This window comes from Megalops cyprinoides, chromosome 7 (genome assembly GCF_013368585.1).
Source record: "Megalops cyprinoides isolate fMegCyp1 chromosome 7, fMegCyp1.pri, whole genome shotgun sequence".
Lineage (NCBI taxonomy): Eukaryota > Metazoa > Chordata > Actinopteri > Elopiformes > Megalopidae > Megalops > Megalops cyprinoides.
In genome coordinates, this window is record NC_050589.1 from 27,582,189 (window position 1) to 27,609,204 (window position 27,016).

At 45.9% G+C, this 27,016-nt stretch overlaps 1 protein-coding gene across 2 annotated transcripts in view; it reads left to right on the top strand.

The window, feature by feature from the left end:
• The window catches only part of LOC118780533 (neuron navigator 1-like), a 125,770-nt gene that overhangs the window by 21,705 nt on the left and 77,049 nt on the right, over positions 1 to 27,016 (top strand). For both annotated transcript variants that reach the window (XM_036533078.1, XM_036533079.1), the window contains 2 exons: positions 15,539 to 15,641; positions 21,634 to 21,993. In XM_036533078.1, coding sequence (XP_036388971.1) covers positions 15,539 to 15,641; positions 21,634 to 21,993 — 463 coding nt within the window. The remainder of the gene's footprint in view (positions 1 to 15,538; positions 15,642 to 21,633; positions 21,994 to 27,016) is intronic.

The window sequence follows — 27,016 nt, forward strand, 5'->3', positions numbered from 1 at the left end:
CAATAGACTTTGTGATTGCAAGTGCATTCATTCAGAGATTTTGCATAATACAGCTACTGCTCACCTTTATAGTCAATGAAGCGTTATTCCCTCCATTGGAGATCGGAATGGTTTGGTGTATCCCACTGCAGCGTTGCACTGGTGGAGCTGACTCTGTGAATGAATTCCCCTGCGGGGGCGATCCACCTCATACTATAACAGAGTCTGTTCTTGAGCTTTCTCGCGGCGCGGCCACAGCCCACTGCTCTGTGGCAGTACAGTCGGGCTTCTCATCATGAGACCGCATGGGCGATGCGCACAGAGATATCTGTTATGCTTCTCCACACAAGCTCCTTTGTGCCGCAGACATTCCAAGCCGAACAAACCTCATTTTTTCGGGTCTCCAGCTGTTAGAGATATGCTTGTGAAAAAAAAGGGCGATCATATGGTTATGAGGTCAGCATGCTCAAAGAATGTTTCATGGATGGGAGCATAGCATGAGATGCAGAGACTTTGATTCCCATGCCGCAGCTGATAGGCATAGACTAAACTGTGCAAAGCAAGTGACCACTCCACTGTATCCTCAGCTGAATGCAGTCTGTGTGAGTAGCATGCTGGGTTGGATGCATGAGAGAGGGATTTCTGCACTTTTCTCAGGGCAGCGGTGAGGGTGGTGTGGCGGGCAAGACTGCATCGTAAGCCTGCAATGTGTGTATTACAGTAAAAGGATAATATCCATGTGCCACGCGATGGCACGTTGCCCAGAGACACGAAGAAGAGGAGCGCTCTGCTCAACCCGCCTGCACTCTGACCTACATCCGCGCCAAATATGAAGCGTGCTCCCCGTCTCCTGGATGCTCGTACCCGATGCGTCTGGTAATGAGCCCAGAGCCCAGAGCAGTGTTGCAGGAGACCTGACAGGGCAGAGCAGTGGGGTGCATTCATGTGTATGTGAGAGAGAGAAAAAGAGAGAGTGAAAGAACAAAAGAGAGAGAGAGAGAGAGAGAGAAGGCCATATTCTGCCACAGATATACCCACTTCTTGAAACTTGGCTCCCCTGCAATACTCAAATTTACTGCTTTCCTGTGCATTACTGGACGGTATTGTGGCACTTTTTTGTTGTAGCACTTCTGTATTCAGCACAGTACTAGCTATTATAGCACTGTGTGGCAGGAAGACAAATGATCAGATGTAGTCAGTTGTTTTCTGTGTGTGCTGTTGTTCGTGTGGTCTTATCATAGCACACTTTTATCCTGTTGCCTTAAAAGTCATTCTGGAGCACCTTAAGTGACAACATGAGAATGAATATAATGTGTGTGTGTGCATGTGTGTATGTCTCTGTGTATGGCTATGTGTCTGTATGTGTGTGTGTGTCTATGTGACTGTGTGTGCTGAGGTTTTGACAGGCACACCACACTGTTTGCTCTCCGCGTGTGCTCTTGGCCTCTTCCCTTCCCTACCCATACAAATGGGTTTGACAATGCTTGTTTATCCATTTTCTTGATTTCCTGTTTTGCAGCTGACCTCCATCTCTCAGGCCTGCAATAGAGAAAGGAGCCTTTTCTCACCTACACACCACTGTTTGAGAAACCTCATAAAAGGGAATGAGGGAACCCACAACCCGCTGTCTGTGTGTGCATGTGCCTGCTTAACAGGACCAGATGTGGCCCCCTACCATCACACAGAGAGCATTAGAGTTTGCAAAATCCTAAGCACTTCATGGGTTTGCTGGTTTAATCTGGGGTGGCTCAAAGCAGGCCGAGGGTGGTAAGACGCTCAGTCTTCAAGCAACGGTCGACCCTAAGATGGTAAAATAAGCAACAAAATGAAGGGAAATGGACAGACAGATGGTCCTTTTGGTGGTCCTTCACAGAGGCTTTCAGTCCGTCCTGAGGAACATCTAGATGCTGCCTGCTTAAGGATCCTGTGCTTATCAGTGGATAAAGTTTTAAGCATGTTTGAGATTTCCAAAAAAGGGATAATTTACAGATTTAGGTTGGTGGTGAAAATGTAAACAAATTTTGCAGTGCTTATGTTTTGCATTAAAGTTAAAGAGCGATCATAGTGTAAATCCAGGCTTGCAATAATCGTGGGGGTCAACAGCAGTGTCCTCGACTGTCACATAGGGCCACCATTGCTAGTGCTGCAATCAGACTACAGGCACTCCTGCTGTAGCCTACTCAAGGCTTTTAACTTGAATTGTAAGCCAGCAGTATGAATGGATAATATGTAGAAGTGATAGCTAAGGCACATTGTTTAAGTGTTTCAAGTGTTGATGCATTTGAACCTGAAAGACGTGTTTTGGGAATAGTTTTAGGGGTTTGGATTGTGAGGCTATTGATGGGTTCCAGGTGTATCCTTTTGTGGGATAGAAAGTGCAGGGCATTCTGGGAGTCATACAAGTAGGTAATGAACCTAATTAGTACTGTACTGTAGGTATGAGAAAGATTTGAACCTATGTAGCATTAGACTGTGGATGTGTGTCTGTTCTGAACTTATAAAGGGATGTCCTTTGAGTGTCAGAAGGTTCTGAACCCACATAGAGCTGTGCTGTGGGTGTGAGTGGGTTATTAAGCTGCATAGTGCTGTACTGTTAGTTTGAGTAAGGTGTGAATCTGCGCAATGCTGTACTGCGGGTGTGAAGAGGTTCTCATAATCAACATAGTCTTGTGCTGCAAGTGTGAGTGTGTTTTAAACTTATGTAGCATTAGACTGTGGGTATGAGTAGGTTCTGAACCCACGTAGAGGTATGTTGTAGGACTGAACACGTTTTGAGCCAACCTAGTATGGCATAGCACTACTTGACTGTGAGTGGGTTCTAAACCCACGCAGCGCTGGTGGTGTGGGAATAAGCAGGTTCTAAGCCTGCCTGGTGTGGCACTAAGCGTACCTAAGAGTGCAGCTGAGTGAGCTGAGTGCAGCTGCCTGGTGTACTGGCCGTGTCGGGGGGGAACAGAGGGTGAGCGGAGTGTGAACACGGCTCTCCTCCGGGCAGAGCAGATGTTCCAGGTGTGTCCGCAGGAGGCGGCGAGCTGGAGCCGGCCGGGGCAGTCTGCCCTTGTTCCTGCTGATGTCATCGCTCACTGCTCTCTCCAGCAGGCGCCTTGACTTCAACCGTCTCAGGACAATAATGAATATCATCTCTGCAGAGACAGGTGAACTCAGAGCAGGGTTTTAAAAAAGAACACAGAACTCTTTCAACAGCGCAAGGCACACACCCAGGCTGTTCGCCGTGTGCTGCCACAGCTTTGGCAGTCGGAAAGATGTCTTGTTCAAAGGATTAAGAGAAATTATCCTTTGCTCCTCTGACAGGTATACATTCAGAATTCCTCAAAACGAGACTGTGGTTGTGATTATTTGTTTTATTATGTCATAATAACAGTGACGAGCTGCCATGAGGTTTGCATCATGAGACTCTTCCCGCAGCATCATCAAAGTTGTTACCAGTGACTGCCTTCATATGATATAATTGTTATGCAGGGACGTGACTTGACAGGCACAGCTGACATTTCGTGATGTCAGCCTTTATGCAAAACACCAGTGTGTAAATCACTGTGAGTATTTGTAATGGTTAGCGTGAAGTTTGTCTAGTGCGCTGGCACAGGTAGTGGAGTCTCCCCCTCCATGTTCCTTATTTAGATCAGCTCTGCTCCATATCCCAGCACACAGCTGTGGCCATTCTGTGACTACCCTCTTTCTTTTTCTTACACTGTTGGGTCTGATGGGTTTGGAAAGGCCCTGCTGTCACATGACTATGGTGATGGGATTGGATGGAAATTGTAGGAATGGAGCACTAGATGTGGCACAGGAAGGCTCTGTCACTGTTGTCATCCTTGGTGCACTGTTGGAGTATATGGCTGCATTTCAGTGCAGAGCAACGTGTCTTAAAAAAAAAGCCTTTTCCTCACCAAATTATCCATCTGTTTCACATTTCTGGGCCGCCCTCCGCTCTGATATGCGCCCCGGGGATGGCCTGTGAGAGTCTGTGCGGTTTGGGTCAGCGGAACCCTCGTCGGGGGACAGAGCTGACCCGCCTGGCGTCAGGGCGATTGTTTGGAGTTGGTGACGGTCCAAGGTGACCTCACGCAGGAGTGGTTCCCTCCCCTGTGCTAAAAGATCTCACTCATTATGGGATGCAGAACACTAAAAAACACTGACCCAACAACAGAACTTCGTCTTCAGGACCCAGGCATTGTTCAACTGGCATATCAAGTAGGCCCCTACCTTCTCAGGCAAACACAGTCTGCTGGCAGGGCTTAAAAGTTGAACCAAATAATAACTTTGTAGATTTCCTTTGTAATCTAGTTTGCCCTGAAGGATCACTGATTAGCCTGTAAGTAGGTCACAATCACTTGTCTGGCTCATCACATCATGTGAATGTGTGATTTAATCTTAAAATTAACATTAACGAGGGCCTGTGTCATACCCACTCTGTGCAGCTGTCCATGTAGCTGTTGATTCCAGGCTAATTATTTCCATGTTGAAAGCACATGCTGGTTTACAGAAAAAAGGCAGAATTGTGCTGAGTGATGTAAAGTCTGCTCCACACGGCGAGTGCTGTAATCAGGAGAATCTGATACGTGTGTGTCATCGATGATGACATTACCCCCCCGAGCTCATGTGCGAATGAGAGAACCATGGGGGATGCCTCCTGCGGCCTGCCTATCATTGTTTCCACTGAGTTCACTCTGGGTTCATTTACCCTGTTCCAGTGGGAGGTGTTCTCCTGGAAATCTGAGCCTGCTCAACCCCCATGTTTGGTACCAAATGCAACCACTTAGAGGCCTTCCAGACCAGGTGAATTAGATTAGAGGTAAATTAAACAGTATGTCCTGAGGAAATTATTTCATGCCTCGTGAACGTCTATCTGAGATTATTTAGGTACAGTTATGGGTCCTTTTTACTATTTTTTTTCAGTGCTGCACTATCGTAGCTCACTAAATACATGTGTGCTCGTTTATTATCTTACATGGTATACATGCCAAACTACATCAAGTGGACTGTCTACCCTTGGTTTTAAATCTCCCTCAGAAGAACCTCCTCCACTTTATTTTGTAAGGAAACAATCAGCGATGTAGAGGGAATGGCTTCTTCTGAGCTTGTCTCCCCCTTCCTCCAGCCCCTGTCCAAGTTGAGAAAACAAATAGCCGCTGGCTTGGCGCATTGCCACGAGATTGGGCGGAGCCATGGCTGAGGTCATCACCAGATGGGACGCGTTGTTTCGCGGTGCGGTCCTCCTCTCGCACTCTGGAATGACCACAACAAAGACGCGGTGCTGTGTCGCACGCTGGCCGGGAACAACTCTCCTCGCACAGGGTGGAATTTTTATAGCTTCTCCTGGCTTACACCAGGACTCGCTGGCTCTGGGCGTGTAAACGGCCGCCGTGGGCCACAGGCTCTCTTAGGCCTTGGCCTGGCTCCAGCGGGGTTTTCTGCGGACGCAGCTGCAGCAGCATGGGCCTCAATGAGCTGCGCTGGGCCGTAAAAAACCTCCTGTCGACCAGGGTACCACTCTGAGCCCTGTCCTCGGGTCCCTTCTCCATCAGGAGCTCAACCGAAGCGGAGGGCTCTTCCACCATGGGAAGGAGCCTCCATTTCCCACCTTTTTCCTTTTTTTGCTGGTCAACAGGACCAGTGTAAAAGGAGAGCCGGAGGACAGGGTCCTGACCCGGGCCATCAGCCCTAGCGTCGCTCAGCGGTCACACGCCATCACAGCCCTGCGGGTTTGATGGTTGGGATGAGCCCCATCATGCCTTTAACACTCGCTGCTCTACTCCTGTCTTTCTGCTCTGATTCGCTCACAGGCTAATCTGGCCCGTCATGGGAAGAGTCCACTGGCAAGCCCCACAATGCAATTTCTCAGCTGTTGTGCGTGGCTTTGGCAGTCACACGGCTCTGCAGATGAACACAGACACCTCTGAAGTGGGGAGTTTTACTCCCTCATTTTCGAGGAATGATGGTGCATGTTTTTGGTAATGAAAGGGGATGGAAAACGCATTTATCAAGCAGGAAATCATGGAATTTCCCACAGATGCATATGTCATAAATCATAAAGCATAAAAATGAAATTAAAGTCACACGCACACTATATATCGTGTATGCTGTTTATATGTAAGTGATATGGAATAAAATGTTCAAAATGCAGCATTCATATATTTTTTTATTTCAGTTTTAGATTTTTAAATACAGTAATGACTTTCAGTCCAACTGTTGTGCAATTACTTATATGAAATTTAGATATTCTTAATGTACGGTCTTAGAGGTTAATAATGACCATATACTTTGACATACACTTAAAACAAATTGTTTAGTACTTAAATTTTATTGGCTTTAGGAAACATACTGTATCAATGTCACAGTTGTACCAAATCATGCTCATAGGCCACAGGTGTGTTTGATTACATTCCATGTTGATGTGATCTGTTATACCCCTGTAACCAGCTTAAAATTGTTAGCTGTTTTTGACAAGAGCTTTCTCTGCACTGACAAGTTCCAGCTCTCCATGAAACTCACTGGTTGTGATGCAATCGCTAACCACTGATCCCCTACTCAAGATTGGAGTGGGAGTGATTGAACTGAAGAGTTCTCTGAGCTACTCAGCTATGAGAACTTTTTTAACGTGCTGTTCAGAGCCAGCCTGGCTGCTGTGAGCAGAGAGGCTTTTGGTAAAATCGCTTATTATCAGGCTGAAAAAGGCCTTTTCGTACAGCATTCTTCTGGTCTTTTTCATTTCCCCTGTAACACAGTGAGGCCGTCTAGGGCTTTAGAGACCTTTGCTCAGAGACCAGGGGGTACGATTACGGCACACGTGTGTGGAAAAGCATGTTATGAGCTCGACTTCCTGTTTTCCAACCACCGAAGGTCAACGTTGTGCCCGCCGGCAACAAGAGAGAGGGGGGAATTGCTAAAAGGAAGCAGATCATGTTCTGAGTCAATGAATGAAACAGCATTACAGGATATGATGTCCTAAAGGCAGGTGCTGGAGGCGGAGCTGTCATCTTAAGCACCTCCCAGAACGCTGCCTGAAATGTTTTGGTTTGCTTTTTTTGTTTCAGTAATAGGCTTGAGGAAGAAAGAAAAAATCTAGTTCAACAAACGCAATTTGCTTTTTTTATTTTACCCTGCCCTGCTACTTAGCGATATTTATTCAGCTGGTGTTAATCGAATGGCTGTTCCTGATTGCTTGGAGCATATGGTGCACCATATGATGGTTCATTTTAAATGCACCAAGTTGAACTTCCTACCCCTGCACTTTTTAACTTACTTGAGCAGACGCAAGATTGCTTCTCTCAGTCTTTGCTACAACAATGCCACCAGAGAAATGGCCAGCCATTCACGATGGAAAATGTAGGTCATGCAATACACCTCCCAGAAACTCATATTAGTGCCCCTACTGTCTCCGTAGGCCAGTGCACTAAAGGAATGCCTGCTAATGCTACACGTATTTGAGCAGCTCCCAGTGCATTGAAAGGCCTGCTACTTAGCAGAAACCCCTGCAGCATCGGCTCGGTGCGTGACCTCACACAAACTCTGAGAGCTGCTTTTCGGTTAATGGCCACGGTGCTTGGAGATGGCCGTGCTGTGCAGGGTGACCTCTCCCATCTCTCCATCGGCAGACTGCTGGGAATACTCGGGCTGTCCCTGAAGGCCACTCCCGGACTGTCTCCCAGAGACAATCAATCATCTCTCTCTCTCTCTGTCTCTCTCTCTCTCCATTATCTGCACTGCTTGCACATTCTACTTACAGTAGTCCATTACGGCTCCTCTCCTTTTACCTCAATTACCCTGTGGGTGGAATCTGCTCTTAGCAGCAGTAGTACAGTCATTGTGTACCTGTCAAAGCCTGGCCCAGTTCTCTTTGATGTACTGTCTACCCACCAAGTTTCATACCAGTCAGTAACAGGTCTGGAGACAGACCTGGGTGTGGGATTTAGTGTAACAGTTCAAAAAGGTCAAACTGATCCTCATTCCCTGTTAATGGGTGATGAAAATGCCACAGGTTTAAGGATTGCTTTTTCATTTGTGCTTTAGGCTTTAGGTTCAGGACCTAGGATTAAATAGATTTATTTGGCTCTCTTTAACAGGTACTAATACATTACTTTTGCACATTGTTTGATGGCACCTGTATATGTATCATAATAATATGCCTTGATGGTGATAAGGGCGTATATACAGAATCTGCAAATGATTTACTACTACAACAAATGGTGATCAATTGCCTTCTCTGCCATCTAATACGATTTCTGGGTCATAATTCGATGACTTCTAGAATCCGGTTTTCTCAGTGGCCCCTCCTCCCATGTGTCTCTCAGGTAACAAGGTCGACAGGATTGTCTCAGCACCTGATCTGCATCATGTTGTTTTATTTCTTGATGTCCCTCTCCTCTGAGTCAAAGAGCGAGCATTAATTCATGCCTCAATGACCGGCCTGCATTTCAAAGCTCACTCCTCGTGACTAGATGCCATTGTGACATCAGCGTCATCCCATCGGGTGAAATCCTGCTCGGCGTCGCCTGTAACCAGACCGATAAAGCACAGAGTGGTTCCCTCGTGCCACAAAGCGAACCTCCAGACATGAAATCACCCGCTGGAGAGCACAGCTAGCCTGCTCGCGAGTGTTAGGGAGCTGGTGAGATCTCAATAATCTGTTTTCATATCCTGATTATATGCCATCACTGATTATAGGATTACTGCTAATCTTCCCCATCGCTACAGCAAAGGAACAGTGCGGTCGCCCCCAAGTTGGGCGTCTCTGCTGTGGCAGATAATTTAATGACGAGTAATATACAGCTGAGCTTGATCAACAGTGGTGCCCAATGGGCCAATGGAGGAGAGCCAGACACTGGAGGCTCTTTGCAGTAGTTTGGATCCTCTTTCCCCAGCATCGTTAGACTGCTGAGATCGCCGTCACATGCTGGAGATGGTTAGGCAGGCTGCCTGCAGTCAAGGGGAGGAATTGCTCACATATGTGTGGTCTGAAGCTGTTGACACCCTTTAGATTCTGACAGAAATATAGGAACAGCCATTACTGCACTACATGATGTTGTTCCTGTAGCAGCAACCTCCTGTCCAGGGTTATTTTTGCTCACAGATGTGTACTCATCTCATTCATGCTTTTCTACATCTAGAGAAATTAAGGTAAAAAGCATACAGAAGGCCAGAATAGCAGTATTCTAATAGGGGTTTCAACCCCTAACCGTCAATTGCCTCAGACTGATGTAAATACATTATTTCTTTAAACTTGTGTGTGTGGAAATGTCATTGCACAAGGTGTGAATGAGAAAAAAAAATCACTTAATGTGTTGCACAAATTAGGCATTCGAAGGGGACTTCTTGTTCAGACTCGTGTCCTTTTCGGCAGATTAAGACGTTCAGGGGTGTTCGTGAAACATCAGCTCTCTTTCTGGGTCCTTTCACCTAAACAGCGCTCACTGCCAAGGCCCAGCACTCCAGCTCTTTGTCTGATGGGGGGGTGGCAACTGATGCGGCAGCATCATTTTCAGTTGCTCTCCCTCTCCACATCACACCACTTATCCCCAAAGAGTCCCCCCAAATTAAGATTCAAGGGGGGCCCCAGCTCTGCTGAGAGCGCTGAGCAAACAGTAGAGTCTCTGAATGGGCTAACGAGCGCGGCAAATTATTTGTGTGATATCTTTCTAATTCCTCGATTCTACCCCCCCCCCCCCCACCCCCTTGTCAGAGGGGCTCCCTTCCCATTTAACCAGTTAACAATGATTCATCGCCCCCCCCCCCCCGGGAGTGCACTTGCGGCTGACGGGGCAAAATTTGCATTCCTAATTCCCTCATCTTACTTGCAGGTGGGAGAGCCTGGGAGCTGGTGGGAAGTGGGAGGAGTCTGCAGGCGCGAGTCCTCCCCTCCCACCTGTCTGGCCCTGCCCACCAGTGAGAGACTCACACCCCCACACAGTTTGTTCCTTAATTGCCACAGATGAGAAATCAATTAGTGGTGGCGGGCATTGGCTGACGGACTCCACATCCTTGGTTTTCCCTTAGTGTGTCTGCTCTGGATCTGTGCAACCTCTGATAGCATGGGTTTGATAACATACTTACAAAGTGATCTTCATTAAATATTAAACTAAACAGCCATAACATAGGTTAGAACCAGAAGTCTACTCATTTCCTCTCCCACATGTTCCATTTGATTCATATGTACAGACAGTACTGGCATATATGAGTCATTACTAAGTCAGCCTGAAATTTCCTGTAAAATAGAAAAGAGAACATATATGGAGCACCCAGGATATTTCTGGATTTATTTTTAAGCCAAGGAAACTTCAGGAACTCATTTTGGCAACAAGTAAAAAAAGAAATTAATTCCTCATATTGTGAGGAAAGTGTTGTCAAAGTATTTTTTTTTCTTTTGTGACATTTGCTGGGTTGTTGAGTTTGATAAGTTTGCTGCTCTGTCATACATCTTTTAATTAAAAGAACAGAGGATGAAGAATCATTATTGTACTTGTGAGTCATTAGGCTTTTGCTCCAGGTTATCTTTTTGTAGTTAAGCTGCGAGCACATTTTCAGGGAAAGCACAAGTATGAAATAGGAAAATTTTAAGATATGTGGAATTGAAGGAATGCATGTGTTTGGCTCTGCTTTAGCCAATAAGAAACGGACGGAGCGTGAATAGTGAGGATGGTCGATTGAGGGAGGTCTCCTCTGGGTGCAATTGGGCAAATTTAGAATTAGCCTCGTACTCAGACGACTGTGCCCTCTAGTGCAGAGTACCAGGAACGATGGCTCTCTTGGGAGAATAGAATCACACAAGTAGTGAAAAATAGGGCAGCAATGCCAGATATACAGGCCTTTGTACATTTGTGCCTTTATCAAATTTTTTTTTCTGAAAAGGGTAGGTCTGTGCATTGTTAATTTAACTGCACAAGACTTATCACTTCTCTGGTGCCACATGAATACATGTTGTTTATATGAATACACATGAGTTAAAGCCACTATTCAATTTAACAAAAATGTGTGTTCTTTGAACTTTAAGAGAAAAGTTTAAACCAGCATTGCTTCATTTTTTTTTGTTTTTCGCTTCTGATATGACATTATGAATCTGGCAGACGCTGAAATTAATGACAGTGTCAGCCAAACAATTAACGTCAGCCTAACAAAAGCATAAACCTTTCTTAGATTGATTAATCAGGTAAAGTTATGAACAAAGCCCTTTTTCAGTCAGACTGCATAGATTCCTAAGTATTTCATACAGAATATGCATGATGCAATTGTGCACAGATTTTTTTATGTGCAGTCAATGTACAGCTTTATGGAAGCTGATGCTTAGGTTTGTAATCGAAAGTGTCCCCCTGCTTGCTATGACTTCATCATGTTGCCATTATGCCACCCTTTCCCTGGGCTTCTTTAGTCAATCCCCCCGTGATTGCCAACTTCAGGGTGAAATCAATTGTTGGGTTTCGAGGTTCCCCTCAGCGACCTGCCGCCGTGCGTCGAGCACACTTCAGCTCCAGCTGGTGGAGACAGCGACACCTCGGAAGGTCACGACCCCTCCTCAGCGGGGCGGCTCTGGTTGAGCGCTCCCACTCCCCAAACCCCTGCACCCCCACCCTTCTACCCCAGCCAGCTGGACTGCACCCCCAGGGGGCCGGAGGAGGAGGGGGGCGGTGCCGAACGGCCGCTTCGCTGCTGCCGCGCCTGTCAGTCCCCATTCGGGGAGCGGCAGCCCAGCTGGGTCCGGACACCGATCCCAACGCCAGCTGGTGTGTGTCCCTGCAGGGGGACGGAGGAGGGGGGGATGCGGGCTGGTCCTCTGTCACTGACAGCCCCTGTGAATCTGCGCTGATCACTCCCTGCTCACCCCACCCCCTAGGAGAGGCAGAGTGGTTATAGTGGTGAGGAGTGGGGAGTGGTGTGGTGTAGTGGTAAGGAACAAGGCAGCAGTGTGGTAAAGTGGTAAAGAGTAGGGCAGCAGTGTGGTGCTGTGCTAAGGAGCAGGACTTGCAACCAGAGGTTGCTAGGTTTATTCCCAGCTTGGGGAGCTGGGTTTGTACCGTTTGCTTCCAAATGCTTCAGTAAATGTCCAACTATAAATAATATATTATATAATATATAATATATAATTACATATATATATATATATGCACATATAATATCATATAATTATCATATATCATATACCTTCTATAGGCAGGGCTTCTTGAGGCTGCATATATCATTTCCATATGAGCTCCAGTCACATGACCACGTGACCACCCCCCACAGAGTCTGCACACCCAGCCCTGTTTACATTACAATGTATTATTGTACAAAGCAGCCCAATGCATTGAAATGATTAATTCACCAAACTCCTGTCGTGATAAGCCCATGTCAGCGCTGACAATTCTACAGTCAGTAACCGGTTTACAGAGCCTAACCTTTACACATCGCTGTTTGCAAGCATTGTATGGCCCATTATTCTTGGGCTGACCTCAGGCAATTCAGAGCGCAGTCTCTGCATACCAAATGGGGTTTCACATGAGCCAGGACCAGAGAGGTGATGGCTTTGGCGATGGTGCCGGGATCTCATGATTGACGACCTTTTCCCATAGGAAGGGGAAAATGATGCATGGTTGTTAGCCCGGTGGATTTGCCTATCTGCTAATAAGGTCTAGAGGGCTCAGGCTTTTACAAAGTGCAACTCACCTCCAACCTCTCCAGTGTCGCTCTGTAGGGTCTGAATAAAGCTTCCCTCTATGGCGTTCATTATGAATTCTCACATATTTTCCAAAAAGGAGAGGATGATGTGACTGAAGACCCACTTGGCCCCAAACAAGAGCTTGAATTGCAGACAACTGTTTTCAGACCCTCATTCTGAAACTGCACATTGATGCTATACATTGCATGCATACCCAGAGTGGATTTGTATACATGTATGTATCTGGACATCTGAATATCTGGATGTACCAAGATTCACATATCATGACTGTAATTGTCCTTTCGTTGGTGCAAGTGGCTTCTGACCCACCAAACAATTTCCTTCAGTTTCATTTTTTAAATACCAAAATGTAATTGTCAAAATAGTTTTAAGCCCCTGCTGATGTGTAAATTAGAATAGGTGGGTGATAATTTGTAAAGAAAATTTCCTTGGTGTGCTTTAGACAGTCTCTTCTATTCTGAGTCATTTTCAGCTTGCACTGGTGGTGAGAAAATGTAATTAAACAGAGAGACCGAAGAGACTGTCCATGTCCATTTGCTAATTTTTCCAATGTTCCACTGTGCTTGTGTCTATCCTTTTAAGGTCACGGGGTTCACAGCAATTTGGTGTAGCTCACACACTCTCCCTTTTTGTTCCCCTTTTAGCAGGGGGATTATAAAACGATTAGCTCCTGGCCTTGCAGGATGGATTGAGAAATGCTGTCAAACTGCTTTATTATTAGACAGCAATGTGGGAAAAAAAATTGGGTGCATGCCCCCAGCATGCGTGGACCCCACGGTCAAAATTGGATTTGACATTTTTCAGGCCTTGAGAAATGGCTCAGTTAGCGGCCATGGAGATACAATATCATTACCCCTCGCGAGGAGCTGTCCAAGTGACTGAACAATCACGTTGTCCAAGATGGAATACACCGGTACAGCACAGCTCTAGCTCCACCCTCATGAATATCAACTAATATATTCTGTCAGAATAACAGAACATAATAAACAGTCCATCCATGCTGTTATGAGATCCAACAATTTTGTACTGAAGCAAAAAGCCCAGTGCTCTGGAGTCACTCAGGCTGTCGTATAAACTGCGGGCAAACGAGGTCTCAAACTTAGGGTTACAGAAAATAATTAGGTTGTCAGCCTGGAATGTCCTGGCTTGGCCCCACACTCTCAATAAGACTAGTGTTGCATATGTTAACCACATTCCACAAAAGGGGAGGGATGGAAATAACCCTTGATGCAGGAGGTAGGAGGGCTTGATAAAATTGACTGTGGTCACCTGCTAAGCTGTATATGTTTTCTACATCCCTGCTGGCTGTATCTCTGCCATTTTTCTATGTTGTATCAAACTCAACAGCAATTAAACAGATAAACAGAAATGCCAAATGGTGCACCTTACAGGGAGCACTGTGGGAGTCTATTTGACTATCCAGCATAACTACAGTCAATTAGTTACAACATTGGCTAATGAGTTCATTGCTAATGCAGGGGAGAGGGGAGAACTCAGAACATGAGTAAGGCCACGGGTGTGAAGGCATCAGCCACTCCACTGTGGAGTGGCTCATCATACTGAAAGGGTGTGGCCTCAGTAGTGCGTACAAACAAGATACCCTGCCTCTACCAGTGAAAGACCCCCCTGCAGGAGGGGGAGGGGACACAGGCAGCCTCATTAATATTCTATATCTAAAGTGTGTGCACGCTGCTCTGGAGGTCGGGAAGGAGGCCGGGTTGCCATGGTGACCTTCGGAGTTCTGTCGGGATGCTAATGGCCACTTGTGTGCGTGCCATTGATTCTGGCCTCTGTCGCTGCGGAAACGGGGCACGTATGGCCGCTCTGGGTGGTTAATGGGGGGGGGGGGTCCATGGTTTGGAGGGGTAGATGAAGCACCCCAACCTATTCTCTTTTCTAAAGGGGCCAATGCATATTTATTAAGGCAGCACAGTTAATTACAGTGTCACATCATGTTTTGATGTGCCGTTGTCATTATGTACTTAGCACCAATGTTATGATACGTAGATGAGAGGGGCTTTGCTTCTTATTGTACACTGTAAAACCACATCAGTTGCTCATTGAAGAGGTTCATTATAGTGTTCTTCTTTTGATATTCAAATAATTCAAAACACTGTTTAGTAAACTGAATAATTTCATATCATGTTGTTATCAGTACAGCATCTGTGAGGTATAAATATGCTTGCAGGTATGAATACTATGAAAAATAACTGTCAGCTTAGAAAGTGTCATTTCAGTGAATTTCAAGTATCTTTTTTGTTTTTCTTTCTCGCTGTGGAGGCATGGGTTTGTCAGAGGGGCATTGTGGGTGCTCTGCCAGCTCACACTGCGTTTATAATGGGAGTAATTAGACAATGGAAGGACCTTTAACCATCCTAATGTGTTATTTAAAAGATGGAGAGAGGGTTCTGTTAAGTAAATCCCATTATGGTGAAGTAGCCATGGGCTTTTTGGCAGTTTTCCTGGTTAATATTTTATTCATTGTATTGGAGGCTGAAAAGACAAAGCTTGCTAAGAGAATGGTGAGGGGTCTCATGTATTCCTATGTTATTCCACATCAAAGAAGGCTATTTATCCAAAATCAATCAAGACATTACTTACCTAACATGAATGCTATCATTGTGGATTCAGACAGACACTGCATGGAATGCAAACTCAACAAAACCTAACATAAAATATGAATGGAGACACTGAAAGAGTTCTAAGTGACAGTCCTAATATACAGTTGTAAAGTAACAATACATTGTGTTAGCAAGAATTTGTGCCTTTATGGGTGTGTTGTGTGTGTGCACGTGTGTGCATGTGTGTGTCTGGTGCAATTGCAGCAGCCTCAAAATGTCCAGGTTGGATGCCAAACGTGTCTCACCTATCCAATGGTCTCTTCTACAGATCCAGAGTCCCAGAGGAAGCGTACTGTGCAGAATGTCCTTGATCTCAGACAGAACCTGGAAGATACCATGTCCAGCCTGCGGGGGTCACAGCTCAGCCACAGGTGAGTTCAGTGGAGATGTTTCCCTGATTTACTTCTATAGAACAGAATGTGATTGGCTTTCAAGTCACGAAATTTTAGTAGGCATGTAGCACGCCGATAACCACGCTCTTATTCCAGAAGTATTGTTTTTCGTTTCTCTTTTGAACTCTGATTTACTCGTCCTTTATACCATCGACACTTTAAACCTGCAGGATTAGCCCAAATCTGACATCAAAACAATCCTTTTTTGTGCCGACATCAAGCACAGAAAACAGCCAAGTGTCAATACGCCAATGTGCTGGTTTTGATATAATGCCTTCATCCTGACCTGCATTTCATGTCTTGGTTGACTGACTTCCAGCATGCATGCAATATTCTTGTCATGTTTTTGCGAACTGTCAGGGGAGACCTGATTTTCAAAACACACGGATTGCTTATGCATATGTATGTCCTCTGGCACAGATCAGTAGCCACAGGCCAGTTGAGGAACATGACAGGGAATGCTGCTGTTTTTCTCAGTGCTTAATGGGCTGGTCTGGCTTGAATATTCAGAGTTTGCATAGTATCTGCATGGTGCTAACAGCACTGAGTGTGAGTCCTGTGTAGGGCAGTGGTAGAAACATCAGCATTTAATAGCCTGTTAATGGGAGGCTGTGTGGCTTGTCTACGCCAAGGAGAATTTAGTGCTCTGTCCAGGCATTGACTAAGTCATAAAGCAAGCTGTACAGTAGACAAACACGCACACACATACGCGCACACACACACGCACACAGATGCACACACTCATAAACACACACATACACGCAAAGGCACGCACGTACATATACACACATACACATACACATACACAGACACGCATACATACACAGACCACTTGTTTAGCTTCACTGACTCTGCAAGAATGTTGTTGCCTTTCCCTCCAAATGCCAGACTGCAGCTCCCAGAGTTTGCTTTTAGCATCTTAAATCTTGAAAGGGTGCTGTTTTTGCTGGCGTGTGGCAGATGTCTGGCTCGGTATCCGCATGGGCCCTGTCTCTGTCACCACACGGACCCAGTCGCAGTCGCGACGCTGCATCTCTATTAGCATTCACCCACAGAGCCCGTTTTATTGGCCTGATTTAATGCGCTGGCTGCAGCTGCAAACATCAAAACAGACAGCACTGTGCAGGATATATAAATATATATACACACAGCGGCAAAAAAGCCTTGCTCAGTGTGCATATCCCGGATACGCACTGCCCCCCCTCCCCCTCCTCCAGCCTCGGTTACCCTCCCGGACGTGCTTGGCCTAGCAATCCTCCCCCCCAGCCTACATCAGTAGCAGATCTCAGTTTCGATCTTCTCGCCGGGGCCACTGATGTTGTCCTTGAGCACTTCTTCCAGTCAGTGAACCGGGCTGATGCACTGTGCAGCGCTTGGCTGTGCACAGGGAACTGGGAAATGACTTCATAAATATGCATTGATTCTTTTATCCACCTGTGCGTCTGCTTGGCCCCCTCTTTTGCCATGTCCCTCCAACTCAATGGGGACTTCCTGGGAAGCTTAAGATCTGACCAGACCGATTCTGCTCGGCGCACACAGCTATAAAACCTCATGTTTCCACCTTCCTCTTGTATCTCAGAACAGATGGAGTCAAAATATTAACATGAATGTTTCTATTAAGTGGTTTTTTTGCAGCAAATTATTTGACAAGGCATTTAAGCACAACCAATACACCTGTACTGTTTGTTCAGCGTACTGTCCCCGATGCATAATCGTCTTACATGCTATGTTGTTTCACACTTGCTGGTGAAAAACACCCAAGTTATGCATTGCAGTGTCGACAGAATGCAGGGGACTTTTTTTTGACCATTCTCAATCCATACACATAGTAACATAGCAGTCAATATTATAGGTTATTGTACCATTACCCAAATTATTTTGCTCCTGACATCAAGTTAAGGAATGATTTAAAATGACATTTAACCTCCTTTGAGAAAAAAATCGAAGAGGGAATGCTCTCACAGGGACTGGCAAATGACTCAAAATCTTTTATATTACGCTATGAAACAAGATACTCACAATCTCATACGGGTCCCTATTCAGAATTCACAAATATGATTATGAAGCGAACTGACATGATGCACAGCTCTAAATTACTAACTAATTTAAAACTCTTTTGACAGTTAAAGAGAGCCAAAACGGAGGGCATTTGAATTAGCATACTGGCAAATAGCAGATTTAATGTCATGCTAATGCATGCAAAGTTTAACAGGCAGGATTTTTTTTTAATTCTGCCAGCTCAGAATTAGCGGGAGAGGAAGTTAAAGCCCTTTGAATTCCAGATAGCGGAGTTGAAAAGTATATTATAAAGTGAAGCAGCAGACTGTCGGTGAAACAAGCTCTGTCTATCGAGGTGTGAAAACCAGACACCTGGAAACATAATAAGAAGAAAAGTGTACAGGAGTGAGAGACGTGGTCAGTGGGATATAACCGCACGCACACACGCGGCTGTGATGCAGAAGCGGGGAGGGAGGTGGAAGTTGGCGCAAAGTCACCGGTGTCCACGGATGTGCGTTTGGGGGGCCCACTTTGATGGGGGGGAGGGGGGGGGCGCGTCCGTGCCCTGGTCCGTCCGCTCAGCTCATATCCTGGCTCGACCGGCCGGTAGCTATTTTGAGGCTGGGGACAACAGCGGGAGGAAATGAAAGATTCATGCTTCCCGGAGGCTACCGAGTGACGCTCTTACACCTGCTCGATCCCATTGAGCGAGTGTTAGAGTCATCAGCCCTGACAGACCACCGCTTCAAAGGGAAGACCATTCTCACAGCCTCGGGCCAGAAAATGCTGAAATGTATGCAACTGAGTAGGGCAGAACCTATGCCAGATGTGTTAATGGTTTTCTGAGTCAACACAATATATTGCCTTTTTTGTCAGTTGGCAAGAGCTAAACTTACTCCTACATACAGGGTCCTTGTCTCCATGAATAGGAAACAGCGGACTGTACGCCTTACTGCAGGAACATAATAATGGAAAATGAAACATTGAAAAGACAGACTTTTACACAGTATTGCAAGTCTTTGAAGCAGCAGTTAAAATGAATACAGTGTTCCAGTGTTTTATATTTCTATGTCAGTATTCGAGCTCTGAAATAGATTACCATAACACAGTGTTTCCATTTATGAAAACATATTTGAAATTTGCAGTTCCAGAGTAAATGTTCTTTTTTATTCAGATGGTTCTTCCCTTGCTTTGAAATCTGAAATGATTCTAAAAATAAATAAAACTCAACAACAGTCTAGTTATTAATAATAAGCTCAGGGAAATCTGATGCTGGAGTCTGTTTTCCTAAAGGCACACTGGTGTAGATCAGCGTGGGTGACAGTGAACTCCCCAGTTAATGAAATATCCATGTTGTGGGGGCAAATATAACTTCAGCATCCCTTTATGTTTGCTGGGGACAGCCAGACCTTGCTTTTTTCCACTTGCATTGGTGCATCTGGTTATGTAATCTCCAGACTCAGCATCAGCACGAAAAAGCTCGACAGTAGGGAAACGTGGCAAACTCTGACCCACTTACAGCACCGACAGACCGATGCTTATTTAGCTGTGAGCGGAGGAAGCTGCTCTAGAAGCGGCCCTGTCTGTGCCTCTCTCACAGTGTCTGGCTCCCTCAGTAGTGTTGGGCAGTTACACTGTTTCACCACTGGGTGGTGCAGATGCCAGCAAGTCCATTGAACTGTGCCTGCAGTTTTTCAGTTTCGGCCCCAGACCTCAGATACCGACATTTTGTTAATATAGGGCTGAATGAATGGATGATGGCTGCAGATTCCTAGTGGACATTTGAATTCAGTATGGGACAGTATAAAGGGTTTGGAAATTGTCTTAAAGAGTGATTTACAGTATTAGTCTGAGAATTAAGTGATAACAATCCATTTGTCTGCAGGAAAACTGGACAGTCCTATAAATTTTTGAAAAGAGCACTGTGCCACTGTTCCTGGGTCAGCATACTGAATGCAGACCTGGGCTAAATATCTCAAGATGGCTTTCAGATGTGTGGACTATATGGCTTCCCTCACAGAAGGTGAGAAAATGACTTGGGCAGTGCCTGTCTTGGGCAGTGCCTGTCTTGGGCAGTGCCTGTCTTAGAGCATTTTGCTGAAGCCTGGTAAGTGACAGCCTGTCCAATGCCCAAGGTCTGATTTTATGAAAGAGCGTGGTGAAATGTGGGAGCAATCCACAGAAAAGGCTAACTTTGACTGACAGCCACTTTGATCATTGTGATGTTTTTTGACCACCCACAGTTTCATTCTTTATGAAACTGGATTTTTTATAATTTTCTGGAAAGTAATCTCAAACCCTAGCTTTGAAACCCGAATATCTTCTTAATGTGTGGTCTGATTTGCCCTGTTGTGTGATTTCTCACATTTCTCCAGCTATGAAGAAAAATGTAGCACCATAATTTAATTTATAAGCTTTCACATATTAGGTCAAATCTGATTCGGTTTGAATTTTATGTAAATCTAAAGAATTTAGCTGATTAAAAGCAGGCGTCGCATCAACATGAATTCAAGGGAATCTCGGTGCAGGTTTGATTATTTTATTTTATATTCATGCCTCGAGGCAATGGGCTGCAGCCTTCAGCTGATATAATTGTGTGGTTGAGCTATCTCACAGAGAGGACGGATAGGAGGGTTAATAAGGGTTCACTGCTAGGCAGACTCAGCTGCTGTCACCCTTTACCTATGAATAAATTGGTCCAGTGATAAAGGGACAGTGGAGAGATTAAACAGTTCACTGATGTAGAACATAAGAGTCAGATTAGTCAAAATGCCATACGTTCTATATTACCCCACTGTAAGCAACACGGGGGATCTGGTTCCATCATCAGCTGACATCATATGTGATATGCTAGAGCCATCTTGCATTTTGAATGATAAATGGCTTAAATGTTTAATTATGTGTTTGGCGGGATTTATTTTTTTTGTAGAAAATGTCCGTTAAGATAAACTGCTTGTATAAAAATGCACGTAAAATGTACTTTTTCGAAAGGGCAGCTTGTGTGATGTTGTGAAGATGAGCTTTACTCTGATCCTGTCCTTGTGGTTCAGACTAGTAATGGCATTGGCACAGTATGGCGTGGATTCAGAATTGCATTTATGTTATTTATTTGCAAGACAGGCACCTTTATTCAGGGAGGTTTCTGTCATTCACAACTTACATCAATGTTTACATTTGGATATCTATGGCAGCAGTTCGTTGTTCGAGGTATGGGATTTGAACATGTGACCCTCTCCTCCAGTCTGTTTCTGGTCTCTGGACTCCTTATGCACGTAGTGCTGCACCACATAGCATGGTACCTCAGTCAGCCACTTTAAAATATAGGATTGAGGCCTGGAAGAGTCAATAAATTGAATGTACTTGGACCACATCTGATTAGCTGCAGCTGTTTTTGGCTGTTTCTCCTCCCATGACTCGCTGTGCTTCTCCTGCCATGACTCACAGTCCTGCTCCTTCCATGACTCACCTTGCTTCTGCTTCCATGACCTGCCATGCTTCTCCTTCCACGATTCACCACTCTTCTTCATTGCATGCACCTTAAGCACTCTCACTGCAGCCTGAGCCCAATTTCCTGTCATTAATGAGGCGCTCTGCACTCTCAGAGAGGTCACCAACATGGGTGTCACCAATCTGTGGGTGTCGTGTGCTATTACGGCAGATGTAGTACCTGATTTTGCTGGCACAGCAGACAGCACACTCAGCTGAATTCTTTTTACAGCCAGGTGGCTCAGCAACATTTTTATCACCAGCTGAATGCATGCACAGCTGTGGCCTTGAATGTATCTTTTGGTTTCACTGTTTCATGTTAATGAAGTCCTCTTGACCTCTTGAAAAAATTGAAAGCCTCCATGATTATTAATTACTTTTTGACTGATTCTCAGATGCATATAAATGATCAACTTTTATGTGAAATCCTTAGCCACCTTAGGCACCTTCGTAACCTTCTGCGCGGTTTCATCTGCTTGGCCTCCAGCGTCCTGGAGAACACCGTGTGCTACGACAGCGACGAGACAAACGCCCGGAGCGTGTCCAGCATGTCCAACCGCTCGTCCCCGCTCTCCTGGCGCTACGGCCAGTCCAGCCCTCGCCTGCAGGCCGGTGACGCGCCCTCCTCCACCGGGGGCGGCTACCGCGGAGGCCAGGGGGCGGCCCAGTACGCCTCCCACACCATGCCCCTGCGGAACTCCTCCCGCCTGAGCCACATCTCCCGCGTGGAGCTCATCGAGGGCCTGGACGCAGACGATGACGCCGACCTCAAGTCCGGCTACCTGAGCGACAGCGACCTGATGAGCAAGAGCCTGCAGGACGACGAGGACGACGACCTGGCCAACGGGTAAGAGCCGCCTTTTCGCCCACTGTTTACACCCTGCATCCGGTCTGGAGCCTCTGATAGGGTGCAGAGCAACCAATCACAAATGGGTTTTTCAGTCACGTGTTTGGTATCAAGGCTTACTGAGGGCTTATCGAGTGGACGGCCTTGTCTGTAATTCTGTTCCGTCTATTGCACTGTCTGCAGTTCGTCTCTTCTTGAACACTGCAGTCACAGCTGTAGCTGTGCAAAAATTCTTTAGCGCATGACTAGGGCAAAACCTATAAAAACCTTCCCTGGGGTTAACTGTCGAATTCTTATTGATGGTTTTTTTTCCAGAAAACATAAAATCGAATCAGGCCTCGAATAGAAAGTCCAAATCTCAGTTTTCATGATTCCAACATCCAGCTGCACCTGCCACCACTTTGAATACCCGCTGGGCTATACAGTCGTTACTGGAGAATGCAGCTTTCCTGGCCGGACTGTTTGTTTGCACTTAAGAAATTGTAGCTGGATCCATATCGAATGATGTTTATGCACCACACAGTGCTGTTATTGTAGCCCGGCGTCTAGACAAATCAGATGTGTGTGCACAGTGCCATATCCTCATAACTTCTACTGTGGAAAGCACTGTGCATTCTAAACATGATAATGTTTTTATGGTCTTAGAGTCTCACAGATTTATGTGTGTCAGCGTGATGGCAAGTTGTGATAGCAGAAATCCCACCGGTCCCTTCTGTGTAAAACAAGACTGGGTGAAGGGTGCTTCAAAGCCACTTGTGGCTGAGCTCCACGGTAATGAGGCACATTATGAGGCCCCTCACTGAGCTGGCCGTGTCACAGGCAGCTATGGGCCTCCTTACGGAGCTTGGCTGTGAGTCCCTAGCCGAAGAGCAGCACAGTGGGCCCCCTTGTGGAGCTCGGCTCCGAGGCCCTCTGCGGAGCACAGCTGTGGGCCCCCTCACGGAGCTCAGCTGTAAGTCTCCCCCGCTACAGAGCACAGCTGTTGGGAGTGTGATATTGCCTTGGCACATCGATGTTCCAAACATATGCTTTCCTGGTGGAAGTATTTGTGTGTACGTGTTTGTGTGTGTGTGTATGTGTGCGCGCAGCTGCAAGATGGGGGGACTCAGATATCAGTGTTGGTTTTGGAAGTCCTCCATGATGCCATAGGAAATGAAAAGTTGTTTGCCTAGACTTAAAGCGTCCTCCTACAGACGCCACAGCCAGTCGATATGTTTTCAGGGAGTTTGGTTTGAAAGGCAAGAGAGCCAGTATGAGTCAGCCTTGATTGAGAGATGGAGAGGTGGACACGCTGCCATGCAAACTGATGTAATGACCAAGAGCCAGGACTGCGGCGGCATCAGAACCTGAGGGCCTATCCCAACTTATCCTCAGACACCCTCTGTATGGGCGTTATTCACATAACATCACTGCCTTCTTAAACTGGCCAGCTGTTTTTTAAACTAAAGTCAGAGAAGTGGACTGGATGCTGTCTCTGAACTCTAATTTTGGAGTCACATAAATTACCTAATAGGTTTCGGGCGGTGCAGGCTTGGTCTCTCTGTTAATTATAAGATAGGGTTAAGGCATTTTTAATATGGGCCAACATGTCCTGAGACATTTTGGTGCATTGTGCTTCAGCAGGGCCATGGCATGATCCTCTTATTTATGTCTCATTTACTTCAATCATCAGTACCTCAGTCTCGCTATCCCATTACCTCTCTTTCTCTCCCTCTCTCACGCACACACACACACACACACACACACACACACACATGTACACACACACACACACACAGCCGACTCTGTTCTGGACAGAGGTTAGGTAGTCCAGGTCAGTTGTGTACAGGTGCAGGCATTGATTCGTGATCAGTCCTGAGGAAGCAGGAAGGTGAAACAGACGGTAGACGTGCCAGGCTGGGGAGTAAGGCCTACACCCTGCTATTGCATTAAGAGAGAGAGACAGAGAGTGGAAGGGATGAAAAGAAACAGGGAGAGAAGAGAGAAAGAGAGGGGGAGAGAGAGAGGAAAGGGGGAAGAGAGAATGGGTGGTTGTTAGAAAGAAGGGGTGGGGAAACAGAGAGAAAGGGGGAGGAGGGATACTGAGACAGGGAAAGATGAAGACAAGGACAGGCAGAGACTGAGAGAGATGGAGGTAGACGGAAAGAGGGACAGTGAGAGGAGGGAGGGAGAGAGAAAGAGAGAGGGAGGGAGAGGAGAGATCGGTATACTCAGGGAGACACCGGAGTCCTGTTTTACCCCCTCATTCAGCAACCACAGGGGATCAGTTGTTAGATTATCAGGGACAAGCAGTCACATTGCACCTGGTCCAGCTTCAGATGCTGTTGACATCTCAGATCCCCTGCAAGCTAACAGGGGCACTCAGCATTCATCCACCAAACATGCCTCTACAACCCAGGCCAGGGTGATTACTAATGTGGTTTCAGACCCTTCACCCTAGTGAGGGAAGGCCATCCTATCTTACGGGGGAACTCTGTGCTATATTAAAAGTGATGCAGTTTGGCGTTGTCTCACATACGTCAGTCTTGCCACCATTTCCTCCAGTGGTGTTTGTTGTGCTGATTTATCTCATGGTTTTTCATGGTTTAACTCTGACCTAGAATCGGTATCAGCTTTTTTTGCAAAATGAGTTGGGCCTGGGTTTGTGATAGGTTTGCTGAACCTGGATCCCCCACCTTCCTTTGTGTCCCCCCCCATTGGTGCCGGTGCCCCAACGTTCTGTCAGCACTGCCCCCAGGTTGTCAAGGTGACTGTGAGCATCGCCATAGGAACTCCAATCTACCTGCTGTGCACCACCTGTCTCCACTCCTATAATCTAAAGAGAAACGCAGAGACAAAGGAAGGACAATGGGCCGCTGCAAGTTTGGTCAAACCTTGCATCTGGAAAGTATGTCAGTAGTAAGACAGAATTCTCCATTGCTTATACACTATCACACATCACCTGAGATAAGCTTTGTTTATGTTGTTGGACTGCCAGGTTTGTTGTAGTTAATAATTGTGTAACTGTGTTGGAGGACTGGGCATTTACCTTCATAATAAACTCTAAAAGTTCATAAGGGTGTCATATTCCACGCTGCAGTAGTCTGGCTAATCAAAAGCCACAGTCTTGGTAAATTAATCTGCTTTCTAAGAGAGTATTGTTTACTTACATATATTGATTCCCTTCTGTACAGCCCAATATGGGACACAGAAAACACTGTTTGATACAGCAATATCCCACGCATTCCTGCAAACTCCTGCAAACACTTCAGTCTATTTTCGGTTAGTGATGCTTGGCCGAGTTCCTAATTTGATTCCTCTGAGCCAAGGGTTTGCGCTTGTTGGAGAGAATAATCCATGGGACGGGCAGCCCCCAGAACACCTTTCACCCCACCAAAGCCACCACTGTTGAGATCGCACCTCTGAAGCCTGTCCTGTGTTGCCATGGAAACACACTGACGGGGTGGGGGGGAGGCTATCGGGTAAAATCGGGGCTGTTTTTCCGTCCCTAAGCCTGGCTTCCTCTCCCAGTTTTTCTATTTACAATGGCGCAAAAGCTTTGTCTTATAGCCCCTGTGGATTTTTTTTGTGGGGAAATGTTATCCGATAAGGTTTATTGGCTCAATGGAAGGGAAGCATCACCAGATCATTTCCACATGGAATAAGTGTCACACTGGTGGAGTGGAATATTAACCCTTTCTGCCACTGTGTCTCTCCCTTTCAGTGATCTATGGAGGGTATGTCACCTCAGCCAGTAAGGCTTGTATTCTCAGCTGTGATACACTTTTCAATATAGTTTACCTGTATTCATAAGATCACAAAATCAGTAACAGTGTTGATCACACAAGGCAAGTTGTAGTATTTGGAATTATAAAAACTGTACCTGTAATGTATTTTTAATTCTAAAATACAGATACTGACATAGATGACAATGTAAAGAAAAAAGTGAAATATTACTTCACAGTGTGCATAATATGTATCCATAATGCAATCAAAGTGAAATCAATATCACTGGCTTAGCAAACATAACTGCTCTCTTTCCAGAAAACATATTCCGGCTTATAGCAGAAACTCCCCAACATGATTTTGTTGGTGTAATGACTATTGATTGCCCGTCTGATACCAAGAGCAAGTGCACAAGATTGATTAAAAAAGTGTGTGTGTGTGAGCGTGCGTGTGAGCGTGTGTGTGTGGTTGTCTGTGTGTGTGTGTGTGTGTGTGCGTGTATGAGTACATCTGTGTCTGTGTGTCTGTGTGTCAATCACACAGACCACAGACTGACTCCAATCACTATAGGTCCCTTATCACTCTGTCAGCCCATGTGGATTACCGCTTATCGCTGTCCGATTTATACCTCTCTGTTCAAATTTGGTTTCTTTCTGCAGATTAAGGAGCAGCTAATCCCAAAGCTGTCTGCTGGGCACCCGTGGGGACTGTTGTAATCTGTGCTCTTTGCTCATTGTGTGGTATGCGCTTTAGGTGAGACCTCCACTGACTGCATTACTGAGGAATAAGACTCCAAACTTAAGAAAACCCGTTTTGGCTTAAAGCCGATTGTCCACAATGCATCATGTTTAATTTGCTTCTTCAGCACTACAGATGTACAGAATCTGTGCCTAATGCTCTACCAATGTGCCTGCAACATGGCATCACCATTGCGATAATGCTGCTAGAGCATTATGCATTTGCTGGCTCTGTACTCTCTCCATATATAATGGGTACCTTGTAAGTGCTCCATCAAAGCAGAAAAGCACTGTTTGATGTATAACAAGCAAGCCTTCCTGCTTCAATCGACTCTAAACAGAAGCTTGCTGCTAGGGCTCGATTAGGGCCTGTAATGTCCTCCTTGTTTGTGTTAGATGGCAGCTTGAGTGTGGAAGTATCACATGGAGGGTAATTTGATTCCTCTAAGTGATGGAGGATGTTGGAGCACAGATGGGGTCAAAAGGGGTAATGGGCAACCTGGCCCTGGGAGAGGTCATGTGATGAAATGTCATAACACACGGGCACACACACACGGGCGCAGACACACACACACAGACAC